The sequence below is a fragment of the Zonotrichia albicollis genome, chromosome Z (genome assembly GCF_047830755.1).
Source record: "Zonotrichia albicollis isolate bZonAlb1 chromosome Z, bZonAlb1.hap1, whole genome shotgun sequence".
NCBI classification, from domain to species: Eukaryota; Metazoa; Chordata; class Aves; order Passeriformes; family Passerellidae; genus Zonotrichia; species Zonotrichia albicollis.
This window is the reverse complement of record NC_133860.1, coordinates 87,031,445-87,050,255: the sequence shown is the minus strand read 5'-3', so window position 1 is coordinate 87,050,255 and position 18,811 is coordinate 87,031,445. Positions and strand designations below refer to the sequence as shown.

The 18,811-nt window shown below is 60.4% G+C and overlaps 3 protein-coding genes and 1 long non-coding RNA gene across 5 annotated transcripts; 2 read left to right on the top strand and 2 right to left on the bottom strand.

Annotated features, from left to right (window-relative positions):
* The first annotated feature begins 6,076 nt into the window (after nt 1-6,076).
* TOMM5 (translocase of outer mitochondrial membrane 5) lies at nt 6,077-6,838 on the top strand. The gene is made up of 2 exons (XM_074532388.1): nt 6,077-6,305; nt 6,527-6,838. Exons 1-2 carry the CDS (start codon nt 6,185-6,187, stop codon nt 6,559-6,561), a joined length of 156 nt encoding a protein of 51 aa, XP_074388489.1. The 5' UTR covers nt 6,077-6,184; the 3' UTR covers nt 6,562-6,838.
* A 24-nt stretch (nt 6,839-6,862) lies between these two features.
* LOC113460347 (uncharacterized) lies at nt 6,863-11,165 on the top strand. Its single transcript, XR_012578012.1, has 2 exons — nt 6,863-9,486; nt 9,534-11,165. It is a non-coding gene; the product is annotated as an uncharacterized LOC113460347 (long non-coding RNA).
* Nucleotides 11,166-11,331: 166 nt separating this feature from the next.
* On the bottom strand, nt 11,332-14,585 carry EMC4 (ER membrane protein complex subunit 4). Of its 2 annotated transcripts, none has more exons than XM_074532385.1 (5): nt 14,273-14,585; nt 14,072-14,171; nt 13,457-13,610; nt 12,932-13,092; nt 11,332-11,711 (listed from the first exon to the last, which is right to left on the bottom strand). In XM_074532385.1, exons 1-5 carry the CDS (start codon nt 14,347-14,349, stop codon nt 11,472-11,474), a joined length of 732 nt encoding a protein of 243 aa, XP_074388486.1. In that variant the 5' UTR covers nt 14,350-14,585; the 3' UTR covers nt 11,332-11,471. The 2 variants fall into 2 exon arrangements, with proteins under 2 accessions (XP_074388486.1, XP_074388487.1); XM_074532386.1 differs by lacking the exon at nt 11,332-11,711 and adding an exon at nt 12,445-12,524 and having other exon boundaries at nt 14,273-14,430.
* A 1,087-nt stretch (nt 14,586-15,672) lies between these two features.
* On the bottom strand, nt 15,673-17,531 carry EXOSC5 (exosome component 5). Its single transcript, XM_074532387.1, has 6 exons — nt 17,373-17,531; nt 16,828-16,941; nt 16,304-16,425; nt 16,084-16,224; nt 15,924-16,013; nt 15,673-15,837 (listed from the first exon to the last, which is right to left on the bottom strand). Exons 1-6 carry the CDS (start codon nt 17,476-17,478, stop codon nt 15,745-15,747), a joined length of 666 nt encoding a protein of 221 aa, XP_074388488.1. The 5' UTR covers nt 17,479-17,531; the 3' UTR covers nt 15,673-15,744.
* Nucleotides 17,532-18,811: the final 1,280 nt, after the last annotated feature.

The window sequence follows — 18,811 nt, the reverse complement described above, 5'->3', positions numbered from 1 at the left end:
CCCTCGAGGCCTTGACATTGCTTTACAGCATCCTCTCTGATTTCCTGCCGAAGCTTCTGGGGGTTCTGGTTCCACCACCTGAGGGGTGGGTGCAGCTCCACAAGTGGCAGGGCCACATTCACCGCTCCCAAGAGAAGAGGAAAGAGCAGGAAGGGAAGCTTTCCCCTGGAGTGCTGAGCAGCCCTTGGGACGACACAGCCCCCAGGCCACAGCAGGACAGGACGGTCTGAGGGGTGCAAAACCCACTGGGGTGCTGGGGACACCCTTGGGATGGCCCAGCTGAGAGTTTAAGGGTGATTTAGAACAGCTGGCTTCAGGTGGGCTGGCTGGGGCACACTGCAATGACACGACTGCCACTCCTGGCCCTCCCAGAGATGAGAGAACGGGGAACACTGACTGCGGTGATGGAAAGTTCATCTGCACACATCAGCAGAGCCCCAAGCCTCAGGGGGACCCCAGGGGTGTCACTGGGGCCACGAGCCCCATCCAGCACCCCCAGTCCCACGGGGCTGGGGGCACCAGCCTGTCCTGAGCACCCCCAGGTGCAGAGACACAGCCGGGGGCACAGGACAAGCTGTGGGGCACATCCAGGGCTGCAGGAACTGAATGCAGGAAAATTCGGCATTGATGGTGTGACCATGGTCACAGGGGTTTTTGGATGAGGCAAGAGATGAGAATGTTGGCTCCATGTTCAGAGGGCTTGATTTACTATTTTATGATATATATATTATATTAGAACTATACTAAAAAGAAAAAGAAAGGAAAAGGTTTCTTCAGAAGGCTAGCTAAGCTAAGAATAGAACAGAATGAATAACAAAGGCAGCTCTCTCGGACTCTGTCTGAGATCGCTCCGTCTTGATTGGCCATTAATTACAAACATCCAAGAGGGGCCAATCACAAATGCACCTGTTGCATTCCACAGCAGCAGATAACCACTGTTCACATTTTGCTCCTTCTCGGGCGGAAAAATCCTAAGGAAAGGATGTTCCGTAAAAGATGTCTGTGACATCTCTCCTCTGTCCTGCCCATCTGAGGATGGAGTGACAGAGTGGCTTTGGGGACACATGGCAAATCAAATATTATCTGATTTGCTTCTCCTATGTTTTGCTGCTTTGGAGATTGTTTATCCAAGATGTGAATTGTTTTTAGTTAATGGCCAATCCCCACCAGCTGTGTCGGACTCTGAGGAGTCAGTCATGAGTTTTTCATTAGCATCTTGTTAAGCCTTCTGTCTGTATCCTTTCTCTGTTCTTGAATAGAGTTTTAGTATAGCATTGTATGATATGATATGATATGATATGATATGATATGATATGATATGATATGATATGATATGATATGATATGATACTATATAGAATAGAAAAGAATAGAATAGAATAGAATAGAGTAGAATAGAATAGAATAGAATAGAATAGAATAGAATGGAATACAACATAATACAACATAATACAACATAATATAATACAATATATTCTATCATATCATGTTATGATATATTTTATATCATATCATACCATATAATATAATATAAAATATTCAAATAGCCTTCCAAGGACATGGAGTCAGATTCCCTGTCCTGGGCACAGGTGAGGCTGTTTGTGGGCAGTGTCAGGGGTGACGGGGAGCAGCTGGAGCCTCGCCCTGAGCAGCCAGGTGTGCTGAGCCACCTGCTGCTGGCCCAGCAGGAGCTGCTGGAGCTGTTTGCACAGCCCGTGGGCTCGCACAATGGCCATTCTTCACCAGCCGCTGTCCTGGGGAAGCACACGGTGCTCATTCCCAAGGAGCCCGGCAAACATTAACCAAGAGGAACGGCAGGCTCACCCACCGGCCCGCTCAGGCCAGCTCAGCTCCACATTTGGAAATAACACCAGCTCCTCAAGTGCTCAGCTGCAGCTCTGGGGTCTGTGACCCACAGGAGACCCCTGGGACAGCAGAATCCATAAATAAAAGGAAGGGAACATAAATTAATGATTTTGGGGAAATGACTATCCTATGTATGCTTATTCCAGGGAAATAAATTAGTATGTCTGTAAGATATAGACTCCAAACAGGAGCACTTTCTGTGCTCCACATGCACAATATTCCAGAGGAGACGTCCCCTCGTGCATCTAACCAAATAAGGAAAGGCAGGTTGTTAATGCTCCATGCTGCCAGGGATTTATCAGGTGATTTTGGTACCACAGCTGGGGTGTGATGCTCCAGCAGTGCTGACCACACACGGGGCTGCCCAGCTGCCTCCTCCTCACAGCACTGGCACGTTTGCAGGTCTCTGCAATCCATTTCCACATTCCTTGATGCTCCTTTCTATCCTTGTACTTCCTTGGTGCACTCAGCGTCCTCACAGAGGAACTGCCTGCCTGTAAGTGTTTCTTCCCCATCGCTGTTGATGCCTTGTTCGGGCTGCCCTGGAACAGAGGCTGGATGGAGTTCCAGAATAGAGCAGGGATTTATTCAAAGGGTCTCCTCCATGGATGCACCTTGGGCAGCACCAGAGCCCAGCCAGGGCTGCACCCAAAATGAACCAAAACGGTCACAAAATGAACCCAAAATGAACCAAAATGATCACAAAATGAACCCAAAATGAACCCAAATGGTCACAAAATGAACTCAAAATGGCCCCAAAATGCACGACCAGGCACGGGGTCTGTCCCTGGGATCAGTTCTGCTCCATTTGCACCTTGCAGTTCATTGTCCCATTCCAGCTTTAGCCCAGGCAGTCCCACCCTGCTTGTTCTTCTCTCTCCAGCCCACGGTGTTTGTGCTCTTGGGCTGAGATTTGGATCAGTTGTTCCCAAACTGGAGCAGGAATTGTTTTGTCTCCCTGCTCTGTGCACAGAGCTCACCATCCCATAATGTGAAACCCAGACCCACACACTAAAGCAGCACAGAATCTGAAAAATATCAAAGCTAAAACCTGAGGCATCACTGTCGTGTGGGATTTTTTAAAGATCTGTGTCCAATTCAGTGTTTCTGACAGCTTTACCTTGCTCTTATCAGAGCTGCTGAGCAGTTGTGCCCTTGCCCCTCTCTCCCTGTGCCAGTGCTTGCACCTCCTGCCAGCTGTCCCTGCTGTCACCCAGCACACACAGGTGGTGCCAGGCTCTGCTCAGAGTGCTCAGGGCAGTGCCAGATATATAATAATCTTCTGGCAGCTCCAAGGAATGGAAGGGGAAATTCTCCTGTAATTATGGGACTGACTGCAGCTGAAGTGGTGATTGCGGTATAGAACTGTCCAAGCTTTGGTGTGCAGAGGTTTGAGGGAACTCTGGAAAGGTGCCACAAACACCCCAAGGACAGCTCAGGAAGGTGTCAAAACCCAAGGCAAGGCTTTCCCTGCCTTGCCAGTCACCTCACACCTGAGGGCTCTGGCCTATCCATGGGAGCAGGAAATGTTCCTCATCCCCCATCTCACAAAGGGATGAACAGAATGGGGTGATTCCAGTGGAGCAGCTTGTGGCCACAACGGCCCAGTCCCTGTCCTGCAGAGCTGTACTGCTCCTCAGCAGCACTCCTGTCCCCTCCTGCTGTTCCTCTCCAGCCTGTGCTCAGTCCTGTGTCGTGTTTCGCTCTGCTTGCCCAGATTGGCTCACCTTCTCCCATCTCCTCCTAGCCAAGCTCTGGCAAGCAGCCCCTCTCACCCTGCTCCAGCAGAGAGTGAGGCTGGAGGAGCAGCAGGCACAAAAGGCACACTGAGACTCCCTGGTCCTGTGCCAGACTGGCCTGGGCCCTGCCAGTCTGCTCCTGCCAGCAGGGCTGGGGAGAGCCTGGCTCAGAGCGAGCGATGGGGCTGTCGGGAGCTGGCACAGCCAGCCCTGAGCGTGTGTCACAGGGAGCTGAGCTGTGCCCTCCCTGGGGACGCTGCTGCAAAGCTCTTGGGAGGGCAGGGCTGCACCTCCTGTGGCTGGGACGGGCTGTCCTGGCCTGGCATCGAACATCCTGTCACTGCTGGGGTGCCTTGGGAACGCTGCTCCTCTCGTGTCCCTTCTGGCTGTGGGTCTTTGGGAATTGCTTTGGGAATGCTGCTGCTCTGGTGTCACCGCTGTCCCTGCTGGCTGTGGGTGCTTTGGGAACTGCTCCTCCGCCACCTGGCCGGGCCTGCAGCCAGGAGGGCAGGCTCAATTAGCTCAATTAGCCCTGCAATCAGGGGCACAGCGGGAGCAGCCCGCTCTGGAATTCCCTCTGCTGAGCTGACAGAAATTCCTTTTTCTCTCTGGCTGGCCGCAGGGCCCAGGCAGCTCGTGGGGATGCTGAGGGGAGCACAGGGCTCTGCCTCTGCCCTGCCAGGCACCCCGTGTGCCCCTCGGGCAGCATTCCCTGTGCTCTGGGGGCTGCAGGTGCCAAGCTCCCCCAGGAAAGGCTGATGGGGGAGCTTGGGGCACTTTGGGCTCCAAGGAAAGCAGGTTGAACCCCAGCACCAGGGGCTCCCTGCCAGGGACACCCAGGGGACAGTGCCAGGAGAAGGGACAAACTGCTGGGCACAGGGCAGGGCAGGGAGCCCCGGGCACAGCAGGGACAGAGCCAGCATGGCACTGGGCAGTGACAGCAGCAGGGAGGGCACTGACTGCCCACAGAACCGGGGCACCGCAGTGCCTTTGGTTGGTAAAACGTGTCAGTAGTGAAGGGGTTGCTTGTGCTGCATGTGTGGAATACACTGAGCACATGGGTTTACACAAACGAAATAAATACTTACTGACTCTCTCCAGTGTGTAATTATTGGCTCGCTGCACGTTGGGATACGAATCTGAATTTTGTGCACAGCTGTGGGAACCCAGTGCATGCAAGTCTGGGAGAGCGTCAGCCCTGATCCAGCTCCAGGGCCTAAAGAGAGCACAGCCACTGTCAGCATTGGGCTGCCTGACGGTTTGTGCTGGGCAGCATCTGTGTGCTGGGCAGAGGCTGCGGGAGCTGGGCTGGGCAGGCTGCAGAAGGGAACGCTGCCAGGGATGCCATCGATGCCCCCCAACATCTGCAGGGGCTGCCAGAGCACGGGCCGGGCTCTGCTCGGTGCTGCCAGTGCCAGCAGCAGCAGCAGCGGCCATCAAAGGGCGGGCAGCGAGGGGCAGGGCAGCAGGAGGGAGAACTTGTGTGCATGGAGGGACAGCAGAGCCCTGCAACAGCTGCCCAGGGAGGGCCTGGAGTGTCCCTGTGTGGAGCCATCCATCCTGTGGGATGCACCAGATCACCTCCAGACATCCCTCCCTACCCCAAATCCTTTGGGATTCTGTTACTCTCAGCGCTGTGTGTGACGTGCCCTCTCACACACAGCCAGGCCTACCCCTGTCCTAGTCCAGGGTCTTCCCCCCAGAGTCAAGATACTTGGTTAATTTACAGTTTTTTATTGCAGTTTTGCTGGGTGGCAAACCCACACATGCAGCACAAGCAAACCCTTCACTACTGACACGTTTTACCAACCAAAGGCACTGCAGTGCCCTGGTTCTGTGGGCAGTCAGTGCCCTCCCTGCTGCTGTCACTGCCCAGTGCCACGCTGGCTCTGTCCCTGCTGTGCCCGGGGCTCCCTGCCCTGCCCCGCTGTGCCCAGCAGTTTGTCCCTTCTCCTGGCACTGTCCCCTGGGTGTCCCTGGCAGGGAGCTCCGTGTGCCCCAGGGCGGCCTGGGGAGCCGGGCTGGCTCTGCCCAGGCTGGGCATGCTGTGAGCTCGCTGCCCACCCAGGGCTGGGGTTGAACCTCCTTTCCCGAGCCCCAGAGCCCCAGGCTGCCGGGGCAGGGGTGTTTGGGTGCTGACAGCCTCTGCTCGTGCCCGCGACACGCCACAGATTGAGCTGTCCTCATCCCTGGTTTGGTGTCTTGGTCCTGTCACTGTTCCTTGTCCCGGTCCCTGTGGCTGTCCCTGTTCTTGTCCCCATCCCGGTCCCGCTCCCTGTCTCTGCTTTTGTCCCCATCCTTTGTCTCTCCGTTCCCTGTCCCTTGTCCCATCCCTGTCCTTCTGTTCCGTCCCTGTCCCTTGTCCTCATCCCTGCCGCTGCCCCTCTGTCCCTAGTCCCTGTCCCGCTCCCCTCATGCCCGACCGGAAGTGACGCCATCTCCGCGCGCCGGCGGCGTCCCCAGGCACGCGGCCGCCGGGGTCGCGCGAGGCGGGGCGGGTCTGGTCACGTGTTCCCGCCGCGCGTGGCCGCCAGCGGCGCCGGGGCCGGGGTCGGGATCGCGATCGCGCTCCGCTCCGGGATGTTCCGCATCGAGGGGCTGGGGCCCAAGATGGACCCCGAGGAGCTGCGCCGCAAGATGCGCCGCGACGTGCTCGCCTCCGTCCGCAACTTCGTCATCTACGTCGCACTGCTGCGGATCAGTGAGTGACACCGGGTGGCGCGGCCCGGGCGTGCGCCGGGCCCGGCCTTTTGGGGGTGTTCTGGGGCCCTGTTCCCGGGGATGTCCCGGCCCCGCACTCCCGGTGCCGTGCCGGGGCCGCCCGGGAGGTGTCTCACGTCGGGCGCGGTGTCTGAGCTGCGGCACCGTCCCGCAGCAGTCTCGGCGCGGGCCGCGCCCGACTCGGCGATGTTTTCTCCGCAGCTCCGTTCATCCTGAAGAAGCTGGACAGTATATGAGCCCCCGGGATCGGCGGGATGACCTGCGGCTGCTCTCCCCGGGCACTGCGACGGGAGAGGAGCGCAGCCCGCGCCACACGGCTCCCGAGGGTGTCCCCTCGGCACCGGCAGCACGGGCGGGCCCGCGGGGAGTTTGTGCCGTGAACAAAGCCCCCATCCGCCCCGCACTGCGGCTGCCCAGCTCACCCCCGTCCGTGTGAACGCCCAGTCTGCCCTGCGCCCAGCCCAACAACAGCCCGATGGAAATAAACGGGAGAGCAGCTGTGCCACGGCCCTGTCCTGCTGTGTTTGTGATAATTAATTACAGTGATGGAGCTGGGTGGGGCCCTGGAAGGGGAGGCAGGGCAAAGGGGCAGGGGCACCCACAGCAAGGTGCCCAGCTGGGGCTGGGATGGCTCCACACAGGGACGCTCCAGGCCCTCCCTGGGCAGCTGTTGCAGGGCTCTGCTGTCCCTCCATGCACACAAGTTCTCCCTCCTGCTGCCCTGCCCCTCGCTGCCCGCCCTTTGATGGCCGCTGCTGCTGCTGCTGGCACTGGCAGCACCGAGCAGAGCCCGGCCCGTGCTCTGGCAGCCCCTGCAGATGTTGGGGGGCATCGATGGCATCCCTGGCAGCGTTCCCTTCTGCAGCCTGCCCAGCCCAGCTCCCGCAGCCTCTGCCCAGCACACAGATGCTGCCCAGCATAAACCATTAGGCAGCCCAATGCTGACAGTGGCTGTGCTCTCTTTAGGCCCTGGAGCTGAATCACGGCTGATGCTCTCCCAGAGACCTGCACGCACCGGGATCCCACAGCTGTGCACAAAAATGTGTCTGCAGGTGGGGCAGGGTGGGGCTGTGCCAGCTCTGGTGGCCCAGGAGCTGCCAGCATCTGCCCTTGGCTCACGGGCCAGGGGTGCTGGAGGTGCAGCTCAGCTTTGGGCACTGGGTGATGATTTGGGAGCAGAGCCGAGTCCCTCGGGGGTTCCCTGCCTGCAGCCTCAGGTGCCTGCTGCATCCAGGCAGGTTATCCATCTGCAGAGGCTCTGCATTCCCTGGGAAATGAGATCCAGGGCATTCCTGAGCTCAGCTGACCTGGAGGCTGCAGGGAGGAACCGGCTTCTCCCCCTGCTGTCCCAGAAGGGGGATTTCCTTGTGCTCTGGCCCAGGGATGTGCCTGCCAGTGCTGGGGACAGTGCTGACAGCAGGGTCAGGGCTCTGAGGTCTGGCTGTGCTGGATGTGCTGTGTCACACGCTGACCTTGGGGAGAGGATGTCACACAACACACTGGTGTCCAGACCCCTGTGAGATCCACATGGGATCCACATGGGATGCCCAGGCCCTCGCGCCCCTCAGAGCAGCTGTTTCTGTGCTTTGGTGTGCCCAGGAATGATCCAGCCATCCCAGTTTGGCGCAGCTCCCTGATTTTCCAGCACTAGGCAGGTGTCCCTTCACAAACTCTTCCTGTTGTCACTGACACTGGTATGTCCCTGCCTTACAGGTGGTTCTGCTGAGGGTCCCCTGCTGGGGCAGGCTGTGTCATTGCTGTCACACCTACTCTGACTTCACACTGCTGGATGAGCAGTGAGGGAAGAGCAGAGGTGTCTGAGCTCCAGGAGCAGCATGGCCTTGCCAGAACCTGTTGTAATCTTCGCTGCAGCGTTTTTCTCGCCTCTCTGCTGGGGCTTTTCTCCATTCTCTGCCACACACTCCTTCCTTTCTTCTCAGGGGCTCCTCCTGGGCTCTTGACCCACCCCTATTTATCTCAGTTACCTTCACGAGCCACAGCTGCTGCCCAGCTAAGGACCCTGCAGCTGCAGCTCGTTTGGAGCAACTCGGACCCACACAGATCCCACAATACAACACATATTCAGGCCCCCACATTGACACACACAGATCTTACAATACAACATACATTCAGGCCCCCACATTTCTCCCCTTTTCTTTTAACAATTATACAATCACAATACACATACAGTTCCAGCTCTCAGGCTGCCACAGCTCTCGGCTGTCTTTAGATACAACCATAGAATATATACATATCCCTATACAGTCCCAGCTCTCAGGCTGCCACAGCTCTCAGCTGTCTTTAAATGTTCCAAGGCTCTTTTCTTTAAAGTTCTGTATTGTTTTGTTGGCCTTTAAATAGCAAGCATATAAATCACCAGAGGTATTGTGTAATCTGTCAAAGCAGCATATGCTTAAGCACCTTATAAACTATTAAATAATCATAATATTTCTCTTTCCAAGTTTGCTTGTTTATTTGTTTGAGCAGTTGCAGAGTAATTAAAGTAACTTATTTTTCTCCTTTTTCCCTTCAGGAGCTTGAAGCACTGAAATCATAAATGATTTGGCAACAAGCTGAGCTTGCAAGGCAGGCAATAAAAACCGTGGAAAAACAAGTGACTTTTATAAAGGAAACCCTTTTCAGAGAATCCTTCCTGAAGCAGCAAGAGTGCAGCAGAAACCCGGCGAGCAGGCAGCTCCAGGAGCAGCAGCCATTGGAAGGAGCTGTCTGCAGCTCTCAGTGCTGTACTGAGCATGTCCCAGCGGAGCCCAGTGCGAGCAGCACATTATGCAAAAAGGCAGCTCCAGCAGATGGGAGAGAGGCACAGCAAGCATTTGCCTCGCTTGCATCACCACCACCTGCAAACAAACCTAGGTCGCTAGAGGGGATCTCGCCAGCAGGCCAAAGGAATGAAACCCACGAGCATGGCTTGATTGCCAGAGGTGTTGCGTTGTTGTAATCTTCGCTGCAGTGTTGTTCTCGCCTCTCTGCTGGGGCTCTTCTCCATTCTCTGCAGCACAGTCCTTCCTGTCTTCTCAGGGGCTCCTCTTGGGCTCTTGACCCAGCCCCTGTTTATTTCAGTTACCTTCACGAGCTACAGCTGCTGCCCAGCTAAGGACCCTGCAGCTGCAGCTCGTTTGGAGCAACTCAGACCCACACAGGTCTTACAATACAACATATATTCAGGCCCCCACATTGACACACACAGGTCTTACAATACAACATATATTCAGGCCCCCACATTTCTCCCCTTTTCTTTTAACAATTATACAATTACAATACGCATACAGTCCCAGCTCTCTGGCTGCCACAGCTCTTGGCTGTCTTAGATACAACCATAGAATATATACATATCCCTATACAGTCCCAGCTCTCTGGCTGCCACAGCTCTCGGCTGTCTTTAGATGTTCCAAGGCTCTTTTCCTTAAAGGCCATATTCTTACAGCTTTCTGCTGCTACAGCTCCTTAATTCAAAGGCCATATTATATTCCAAAGTCCCAGCTCTCTGGCTGCCACAGCTCTCGGCTGTCCAGGGGATTCCATACCTTCTCTCAATGTTTGGTTGTGTGTTCTTCATCACACGGGGTCACCAGTTGTTGTAATCTTCACTGCAGCGTTGTTCTCGCTCTCTCTGCTGGGGCTCTTCTCCATTCTCTGCCACACAGTCCTTCCTTTCTTCTCAGGGGCTCCTCCTGGGCTCTTGACCCACCCCTATTTATCTCAGTTACCTTCACAAGCTACAGCTGCTGCCCAGCTAAGGACCCTGCAGCTGCAGCTCGTTTGGAGCAACTCAGACCCACACAGGTCTTACAATACAACATATATTCAGGCCCCCACAAGAACCTTGGGGAATGGGGCACACAGGGGGTGGAGACCCTCCCAGTGCCACTGGAGGGACAGGGGACGGTGCCAGGAGAGACCAGAGCTGCGGCTCGTGGCCATGATTCCAGGTGTCCAGGAGGGCCCAGGGCTATGCCAGGAGCACAGGGCAGTGACTGTCCCTGTGCTGGCCCTGCCCAGGCTCCATTTCCAGGGCTGGATCCAGCTTGGGCCCCTCAGCTCAGGCAGGGCCCTGAGAGGCTGGAGAGTGTCCAGGAACGGAGCTGGGAAGGGAATGCAGCCCCAGCAGAGGCTGAGGGAGCCGGGAAGGGGCTCAGGTGGAGAAAAGGAGGCTCGGGGGGCCCTCTGGCTCTGCACAGCGCCTGACAATGCTGCCAGATGAAGAATGGATTGCACCTGGTGGGTTAATACAATGGTCTTTTAGGGAAAGCATTAGACTATGGAAGTGCACAATCCAAAGCACAATAAACATTAACCAAGGAAAGGAGTGAGAAGCTCCACTCCACTGATTCCAAGCCTCACCAGTTACTGAGCTAGGCCAGCTCTGCCAGCCTTTCTCCTCTGGGCACAGCAGCACCAGTGCACTGAGTGCTCAGACACAGCTGGGGGGGCACTGGCCAAAGACACCCTGGGACAGGAGGACACGTGTGCCATCGGGGCCACCAGAGACACCACGGGACAGGAGCAGAGGGAACTTCTGGGCCAGGGCAGCTCAGGGTGGGCACAGCAGGAATTTCCCCATGGAAAGGGGGCTCAGGAGCTGCCTTGGCGCTGCCCAGGGGGGCTGGAGTGCCCAGCGCTGCAGGTGGCACTCAGAACTCTGGGCTGGGCACAAGGTGGGGATGGGGCACAGCTGGGACTCCATGGCCTGCGGGGGATTTTCCAGCCTGGATGAGCCTGTGGGAGCTGTGGCCAGGGGGAAATGCTGTGCTGGGGTCACCGTGCCTGGTGACACCCTGGGACATGCACAGCCCTCAGCTCAGTGAGGTGTGGAAGAATAGCTACGTGACAAAAACCACAGAAACATCCTCTAAATAGCCAACCAAGAACTGGAAAAGAACCGGAGCCAGCCAATCTGAGTCCCTGCAGCTGCAGGGACACTGTGGCCTTGAGCATAGCTGTATGACAGTAACAAGGTGCTGTGGTTGAGAGAGAGACATGAGAAAAAGAAGATGTAAGATATAAAGAATGAGGAAGTAGGAGAGGAGCTGATAATTATGGTATAACCATACACAATATGTATGAGCTTATGACTTGTTGTGCATGAATGTCTGATGCTCTCATCAATAAACGAAGCTTGCTGAGCTCATATTGAGTGTCCCAGTTTTCCCTCGCTGTGACAGTGAGGGGTGACACCGCCCTGTCCCCACTGCACAGCCCTGCCCCATCCATGCCCCAGTGCAGCTGTGGTGCCACTGGCAGCACTGGGAGCTGCTGGGATGGACTGGGACTGGGCTCTGGGCCGTGGCAACGTCATCCTGGAGTCCTGGATCACACTCAAAGGCTGCAGAGGGCACAAGGCTGTACTGGGAGGCACTGGTCCATACTGGAAAGGAAAGGTTTGGGCTCTACTGGGAGCAACAATGGAAGAAATTACTGCAAAAGCAGGGAAAAAGTATCAAAGAGCAAGGGAAAAGGGCAAAACCAGGGTACAAATGGGCAATAAGTGGTGAGAAAAACCCTGAAAATGGGGAAACTACCCCAGTAAAATGGTGAGATGTGGCAGCAACCAGCAGTGTGGGCACAGCCAGCACCATCCCAGTGCGGGCCCGGTGCTCCCAATACAATACTGGTCTGCACCACAGGTCCTGTGGCACAATCCCAGTAAGGGCTGCCACAGTCCCAGTAGGTGCTCAGTGCCTCCAACACACCACCAGCACTCCCAGTACAGTGCTGGTGAGCCACAGCTCTTCAGGCAGGCTCCCAGGATGGCCCCAGTGCTCCCAGTGTGACACCACCATGACCTACAGTCAGATCCTGATCCTGATGTGATCCCCAGTGTTCCCAGTATGAACCCAGTGCTTCCAGCACAGAGCCAGCCTCAGGCTGCAGCTCTCCCCAAGCGTGCCACAAGTATATTCCCAGTGTTTCCAGCATGGCTCCCAGTATGGGTCCTGTGGCTCTGAGAGCAGCTCCAGTGCACGCCCCAGAGCTCCCAGTGCACCCAGTGCAGGTCCCAAGGTTCCCAGGGCACTCCCAGTGCTGTCCCAGTGTCCCCAGTAGAGCCCAATAAACATTTTTTAGTCCCCAAACACTCAAAATTCCCCCCAGACACGATGTCACCATCCTGCCATTGCCTTTATTGGTGGGTGGGCGCAGGGGGTCACAAGATCAGGCCCCCCCCAGTGAACTCCATTCGCTGCCAAGAGAGGGGAGAGAGGAATGGGTGAGTGGGGGGCCCTGGGGGTCTGACCCAGCACCCCCTGAGTCTGTGGGCTGTCCCTAGCACCCCTGACTATGCAGGGTGACCCCAGAACCCCCTGACTGTGTGCAGTGTCCCCATCACCCCTGACTCTCCAGGCTGTCCCCAGCACCCCTGACTATGCAGGGTGACCCCAGAACCCCCTGACTCTGTGGGGTGACCCCAGAACCCCCCCACTGGGGACTCTCCAGGCTGTCCCCAGCACCCCTGACTGTGCAGGGTGACCCCAGAACGCCCTCTGTCCCCATCACCCCTGACTCTGTGGGGTGACCCCAGAACCCCCTGACTGGGCAGGGTGACCCCCTCATTCCCAACTCTCCAGGTGTCCCCAGCACCCGTCTCACCTGCGGAGGGGTGACAAAGGCCAGCCAGTCGGAGGGGCGGGTGGGCAGCAGCCCCATGGCCTGGCACTTGTAGAGGGCCAGTGCCAGCCCCAGCCCGTTGCCCACCAGGAACACGAGCCCCTGCAGCGCCCGCCGGCTGGAGCTCTCCAGGGCCTTCAGGGCTGGGAACACAGTGGGGCCTCTCAGTGACACCCATGGTGCTGCTGGCACGGGGGGCAGGGGGTGGGCAGCACCACGGGGGAGTGCTGGCCACAGGGGAATGGTGTGGGGGTCACTGTGGGGCTGTGGGAGACATCTGGTCATCCAGGGGGATGTGGGGACACCACGGGGGCTGTGGCACTACTGGGGATTGTGGGAACACCCAGGGGACTGCAGGGACACCCAGGGGCCTGTGGGATACCCAGGGGATTGAGGGACACCCAGGGAGAGGTGGCACATTCAGAGGGCTGTGGGGACACCCAGGGCTCTGCAGGGACACCCAGGGCTGTCCCCGTGGAGCTGTCCCCACACTGGGGCTGCACTCACTGGCAGACAGGGACATGAGGGCCTGCAGCGGGCGCCAGCCCATCATGCAGACCATCATGGCCGGGAAGATGGAGATGGTGTTGCCGGCCATGTACATGATGAACAGGTTCATGGGGATCTGCTTCAGCGGCGCCAGAGCCACGTCCCAGCAGCGCTGCAAACACAGAGGGTCATGGGGGGGCATCCGGACACGGCATTTGGGGGATCCCAGGGTGGGCAGGGAGACACGGCATTTGGGGACCCAGGGAGGGTGTGGGGACTCGGCATTTGGGGGATCCCAGGGCAGGGAGCACCCGTCACGCGTGCCCGGGGCTGGGGGACCCGCACGGCCGGGGTTAGGGAAGGGACGCGGGGCAAGGAGCACCCCCACGGGGAGCCGGGGACCCACGGATGGCCTGAGGCACGGAGCGCCCTCCAGAGCTGACCGCGGTGTCGAGCACCAGGGAGCAACGCTGGGGACGCGGGGAACTCGGCCCAGGGCTGCCCGGTGGGGTGGGAGTGCGGGGAACCCGGGCTAGCGACCGGTCCCACAGAGATGCCCGGGCTGTGTGGGGACACGGAACAGCCCCCCAAGCCCCGCGGAGTGCCGGCTGTCCCCCGCTCCCTCCCTCACACCTTCTCCATGAGGATCTTGTCGCTCTCGTGGACGCCGCCCTCCCCCAGCTGCCGGTCAGCGAAGCCGAGCGGGCCGCGGCCCTCGGCGGCTCCGCGGGGCCTGCGGACAGCGGGGCGGGTGAGGGGCCGCTCGGGGTCCGGGGGTGTCCCGGGTGTGTCCCGGGTGCGTCCCGACTGTCCCGGGTGTCCCCCCGGCCTCACCGAGCCCCCGGAGCCGCCCCCAGGTCCAGGGCCCACTTGAAGCGCCGGCCCCGCAGCGCCGCCGCTGCCGCCGCCATCGCTGCGTCGCGTCACGGGGACACCGCGTGCGACGTCATCACGGGGCGACAGGGACACGCCCACTGCCACAGACCGACAGACGGACACGGACAGACACTGACACACAATGACAGACACACACACACACACACACACAGACACTGACAGACAGAGACACACAGCCCTTTCCCCACGCAGACAAACAGACACAGACAGACAGAGAGACAGCCAGCCCCTTCCCCACACAGACAGACTCACACAGATAGATGGAGCCCCTTCCCCACACAGACAGACACACCGACACACACAGCCCCTTCCCCGCGCACAGACACTGACAGATAGACACAGAGCCCCTTCCCCACAGACAGACGCACAGCCAGCCCCTTCTCCACACACAGACACACAAACACACACAGCACCCCACCCCCTGTCTCGTTTCTGCCCCCGCTCTTCCAGCTCGCTCCCCCGTGATCCCTGAGGGTTTATCCTAGGGGAGGAGCCATGCTTTCCTTGGGGGAATCTCTTTTAGTTTTGGTGAGTGTGTACAATAATTTTGATTTGTTAGGGCTTGCCACCTCCGTCACGGCCCCATCTCTCACCTCTCACAGCTGCCCCCGTGCAGCCTGTGGGTGAGCCCAGAGCCCACTGAACCCCGATATTGCCCCTACACCCCCGTATTGCCCCCGTATACCCTCAGTGACTCCCGCTATTACCCCCCTCACCCCCACTGCTCCCCGTTAATGCCCCCAGTGCCCCCCGTTATTGCTCCCACTGATCCTTCTCTTTGACTCCTCCCCATCCCTCAACCACCGCGCATGCGCAGCCAGACACGCCAGCACCGCCCCGCCCACCACGTGGCCCAGCCCAACACCGCCTCCCTATTGGTCAGGGTGACACAAGCCGCGCCCAGTAACGCGTTGGGGTCGACACGTGATGGCGCCGCCCTGTTCGAAGGTCACCAGCCGCTCCGCCATGTTGGGTGTGCCGGGACTGTGGCTAGAGCGCAGCGCCGCAGCACTGCCATGTTGGGTGTCCCAGCACAGGTGTGGCACCCGGAGCCGCCATGTTGGGTGTCCCAGCACAGGTGTGGCACCCCCGAGCCGCCATGTTGGGTGTCCCAGCACATGTGGACACCCCCATGGCCGCCATGTTGGGTGTCCCAGCACAGGTGTGGCACCCCGGAGCCGCCATGTTGGGTGTCCCACCAGGCCCATGCTGGGTCCATGTGTCCCCACTCCAGGGGTCTCAGGAGCCAGCAGGTCCTGGGACACGTATCCCCAGAAGTGTCCCCGTGTGTTCCCCTCTGGAGGCGCTGTGGCACAGGATGGACTCAGGAGGCAGACTGGAGTGAAAAGGGTCCTTTACTGAGGGCTGGGGGCCCAGGCCAGTCCAGCTGCCCGCAGGGTATCCCCAGCTCAGCACTTGGAGTATCGGCGGCGCACGGAGTCGCGGTAGAACTGGAAGACGGTGCTGGCGGCACGCTGGGCTGCAGCCAGGCACTGCTGCATCTGCACAGACCGGGGAGAAGGGCTGGCTGTGAGGGGCCCCCTGCGAGGGAATCCCTCTCCCCAAACCTCCCCCGGGGGTCCCTCACCTCCTCCACGGAGCAGCTGCCCTTGGTGGTGGTCATCAGCACCTTCCTGTCGCTGCTGGCGATGGCGAAGGTGAGGATGGCGCGTGCCTCCTGCGGGGACAGCGGTCAGGAGGGCTGGGGGGCACACCCAGAGCAGGCCCCCCGCCCACGCAGGGCTCACCTGCTCCTGTCGTGCCGTGGGGTCCAGCAGGATGGTGCCGTCGGGCTGCAGGGCGCAGGTGACCCCGCAGAAGAGGGCGGCCAGGGGCAGCCCCGCGTCCAGCAGCGCCATGCAGGCGGCGTTCAGGCAGCACGACAGCAGCTGGGCGTGTCAAGGGACCCACAGCAGCAAGAGCTCCCGTCCCCCCCGCCCCCCAGCCGCCCCATAGAGGGAAGGATACGGAGCCGGCGTCGCTGAGCACCTGCAGCACGAGGGAGATGGCGGTGCGCGGGTGCAGCACGCCCAGCAGCACGGCCTCGCACGTCTGCCGCAGCAGCTGCTCCCGGCTGCGCTCCAGCACGCCTGCACAGTGGGCAGCCTGTCAGCTGGCACCCAAACCCCCCTGCCCGGCTCCCCAGGCCGCCCTGGGGCACACGGAGCTCCCTGCCAGAGACACCCAGGGGACAGTGCCAGGAGAAGGGACAAACTGCTGGGCACAGGGCAGGGCAGGGAGCCCCGGGCACAGCAGGGACAGAGCCAGCGTGGCACTGGGCAGCGACAGCAGCAGGGAGGGCACTGACTGCCCACAGAACCGGGGCACTGCAGTGCCTTTGGTTGGTAAAACGTGTCAGTAGTGAAGGGTTTGCTTGTGCTGCATGAGTGGGTTTGCCACCCAGCAAAACTGCAATAAAAAACTGTAAATAAACCAAGTATCTTGACTCTGGGGGGAGGAACCTGGACTAGGACAGGATGGCAAGTCCCCACCTGGCAGCCCCACCTTGGGGCGCAGCAGCACCTCCAGCGCCGCCCGGTCGGGCAGCTCCTTGCTGATCTTGGCCTCCGCGGGGCCATAGAGCCCGGCCAGCACCGAGGTGTCACCTGGGCACACAGAGAGCAGAGCTCAGGTGAGGAGGCTGCTCCCAGCAACAGGAGCCCCTGGCACCCTGCGGGAAGGCTGGGAACAGGACTTGGCAAGGGGAGCAGGAGAGCCCCGGGACGGGCAGCAGGGCGGCTCTGTGAGGCAGAGAAGGGGAAGCCTGGGATAGGCAGCACCACAGACACTGCGGGAAGAGCTGGGAAGGAAGGAGGAGCCCCGGGAAGCGGAGCCGGGATAGGCTGGGAAGGAAAGTCTCGGGAGGGGAAGGCTGGGAAAAGGAGACCCGGTAAGGAAAGAAAGGGAGTCCCGGTGAGCAGAGCCCCACAGACGAAGGGAAGGGAAGGGAAGGGAAGGGAAGGGAAGGGAAGGGAAGGGAAGGGAAGGGAAGGGAAGGGAAGGGAAGGGAAACCCCGCGGATCGGAGCCCCACAGACCCTGCAGGAAGGCGGCCGAGCCGTCGGGCCGCGAGAGCAGCCCCAGCTCGCAGGAGAAGGGCCGCAGCCGGCACTGCCCGTCCGCCACCTCCATCTCCACCGCCATCTCGCCGCTTCTGCCGCCGCTTCCGCTTCCGGGCCGCACGACAGCCAATCAGCGCCGGCCGTCGCGACAACCAATCAGCGCCTGGCGTCGCGCTGGGCCGCGCCCCTCGCCGCGGAGGGAGGGAGGTTGAGTGAGGGAACAGGCCTGGCCTTAGGGAGGGCAGGGCAGCGCGGCCACAGCAGGGACAGCCCGGCCTCAGGGAGGGCAGGAGCAGCGTGAAGACAGCCAGACAGCCGTCAGCCCGCGGGCACTGGCGGAGCGGGCAGAGCTCGCTGCTGATCCGTTCCCCATCGCCTTTGAACGCCCCTCCTGGCTCTGCGCTGGGCTCCTGGCCACGGCAGAGGCGTGACTGTCCCCGGGCTGTGGGGCAGCGAGCCGCTCGGTGCTGTGAGGGGCTTTGCGGTGGGCTCGGGGCTGACCACAGCACACGGGAACGGCCCGCGGCATCGCCACCCTTCTCTGTTCAATGCTGGCACACGGAGCCTGGCCATCGGAACGGCCCCAGGAGAAGGGGGAGACTGTGTCACGGAAATGGCACAACTTTATTTCCTCCTTAGTTTCCTCCTCCTGATCCTCAAAGGGCGCCGGGATTTGTGGGCCCTCCTCCCCTCAGAGCGCCGAGTGCCGCGGGGCCGGGCCGGGGGGCTCCTGCCCCGGCGGGGCGCGGAGGGGCCCTGGGCCAGCGCGTCCTCCTGCGGCCCGCCCGGGGCCCGGCGCTGCCCGGGGCCGCCGCGGGGCCGCTCCTGCCCGGCGGGGCCGGGCGCGGCCGGGGGAAGGCCGGGCCCAGTCCCGGGTTCAGGCCGGCCGGGCGGCTGCCCCAGGCCGGGCCCTGCGGGGTCCGGGGCCAGGCCGGGGGTCCCGCCCGGCGAGGAGGGCCCGGCGCTGGCCGCGGGGCTCTGTGCCTCGTCCGGCTCGTCCTGCGGGGCCGGCGGTGAGCGCCGCCGCAGCCAGGCCTCCCGGCAGCCGTGCACGGCCACGTGGATGAGGCCGCGGATGAGCGGCGCGGTGTAGTCGCCCAGGTAGCGCTGCAGCATGTGTGTGAGCTCGGCCCTGTCCGGGCCGCAGATGCACAGCGTGGCCAGCGCGATGGTCTCCACCTGCCGCGCCTCCCACCAGTGCTGCCCGTAGATGGCGTCCAGGCTGTCCCGCAGCCAGGGCCGCACGGGCTCCAGCAGCCGCTCCTGGCCCTGCAGCAGCTCTGCCCACAGCTCCGCCGGGAACTCCTCCGCGGCCTCCGCGCCCGCCCGCTCAGCCGGGGCCGGCGCTGCCCGCGGCGCGGCCGGGCCGGTGTAGACCAGGCGGAACAGGGCGCGGCGGGGCCGGCCGGCGGGCG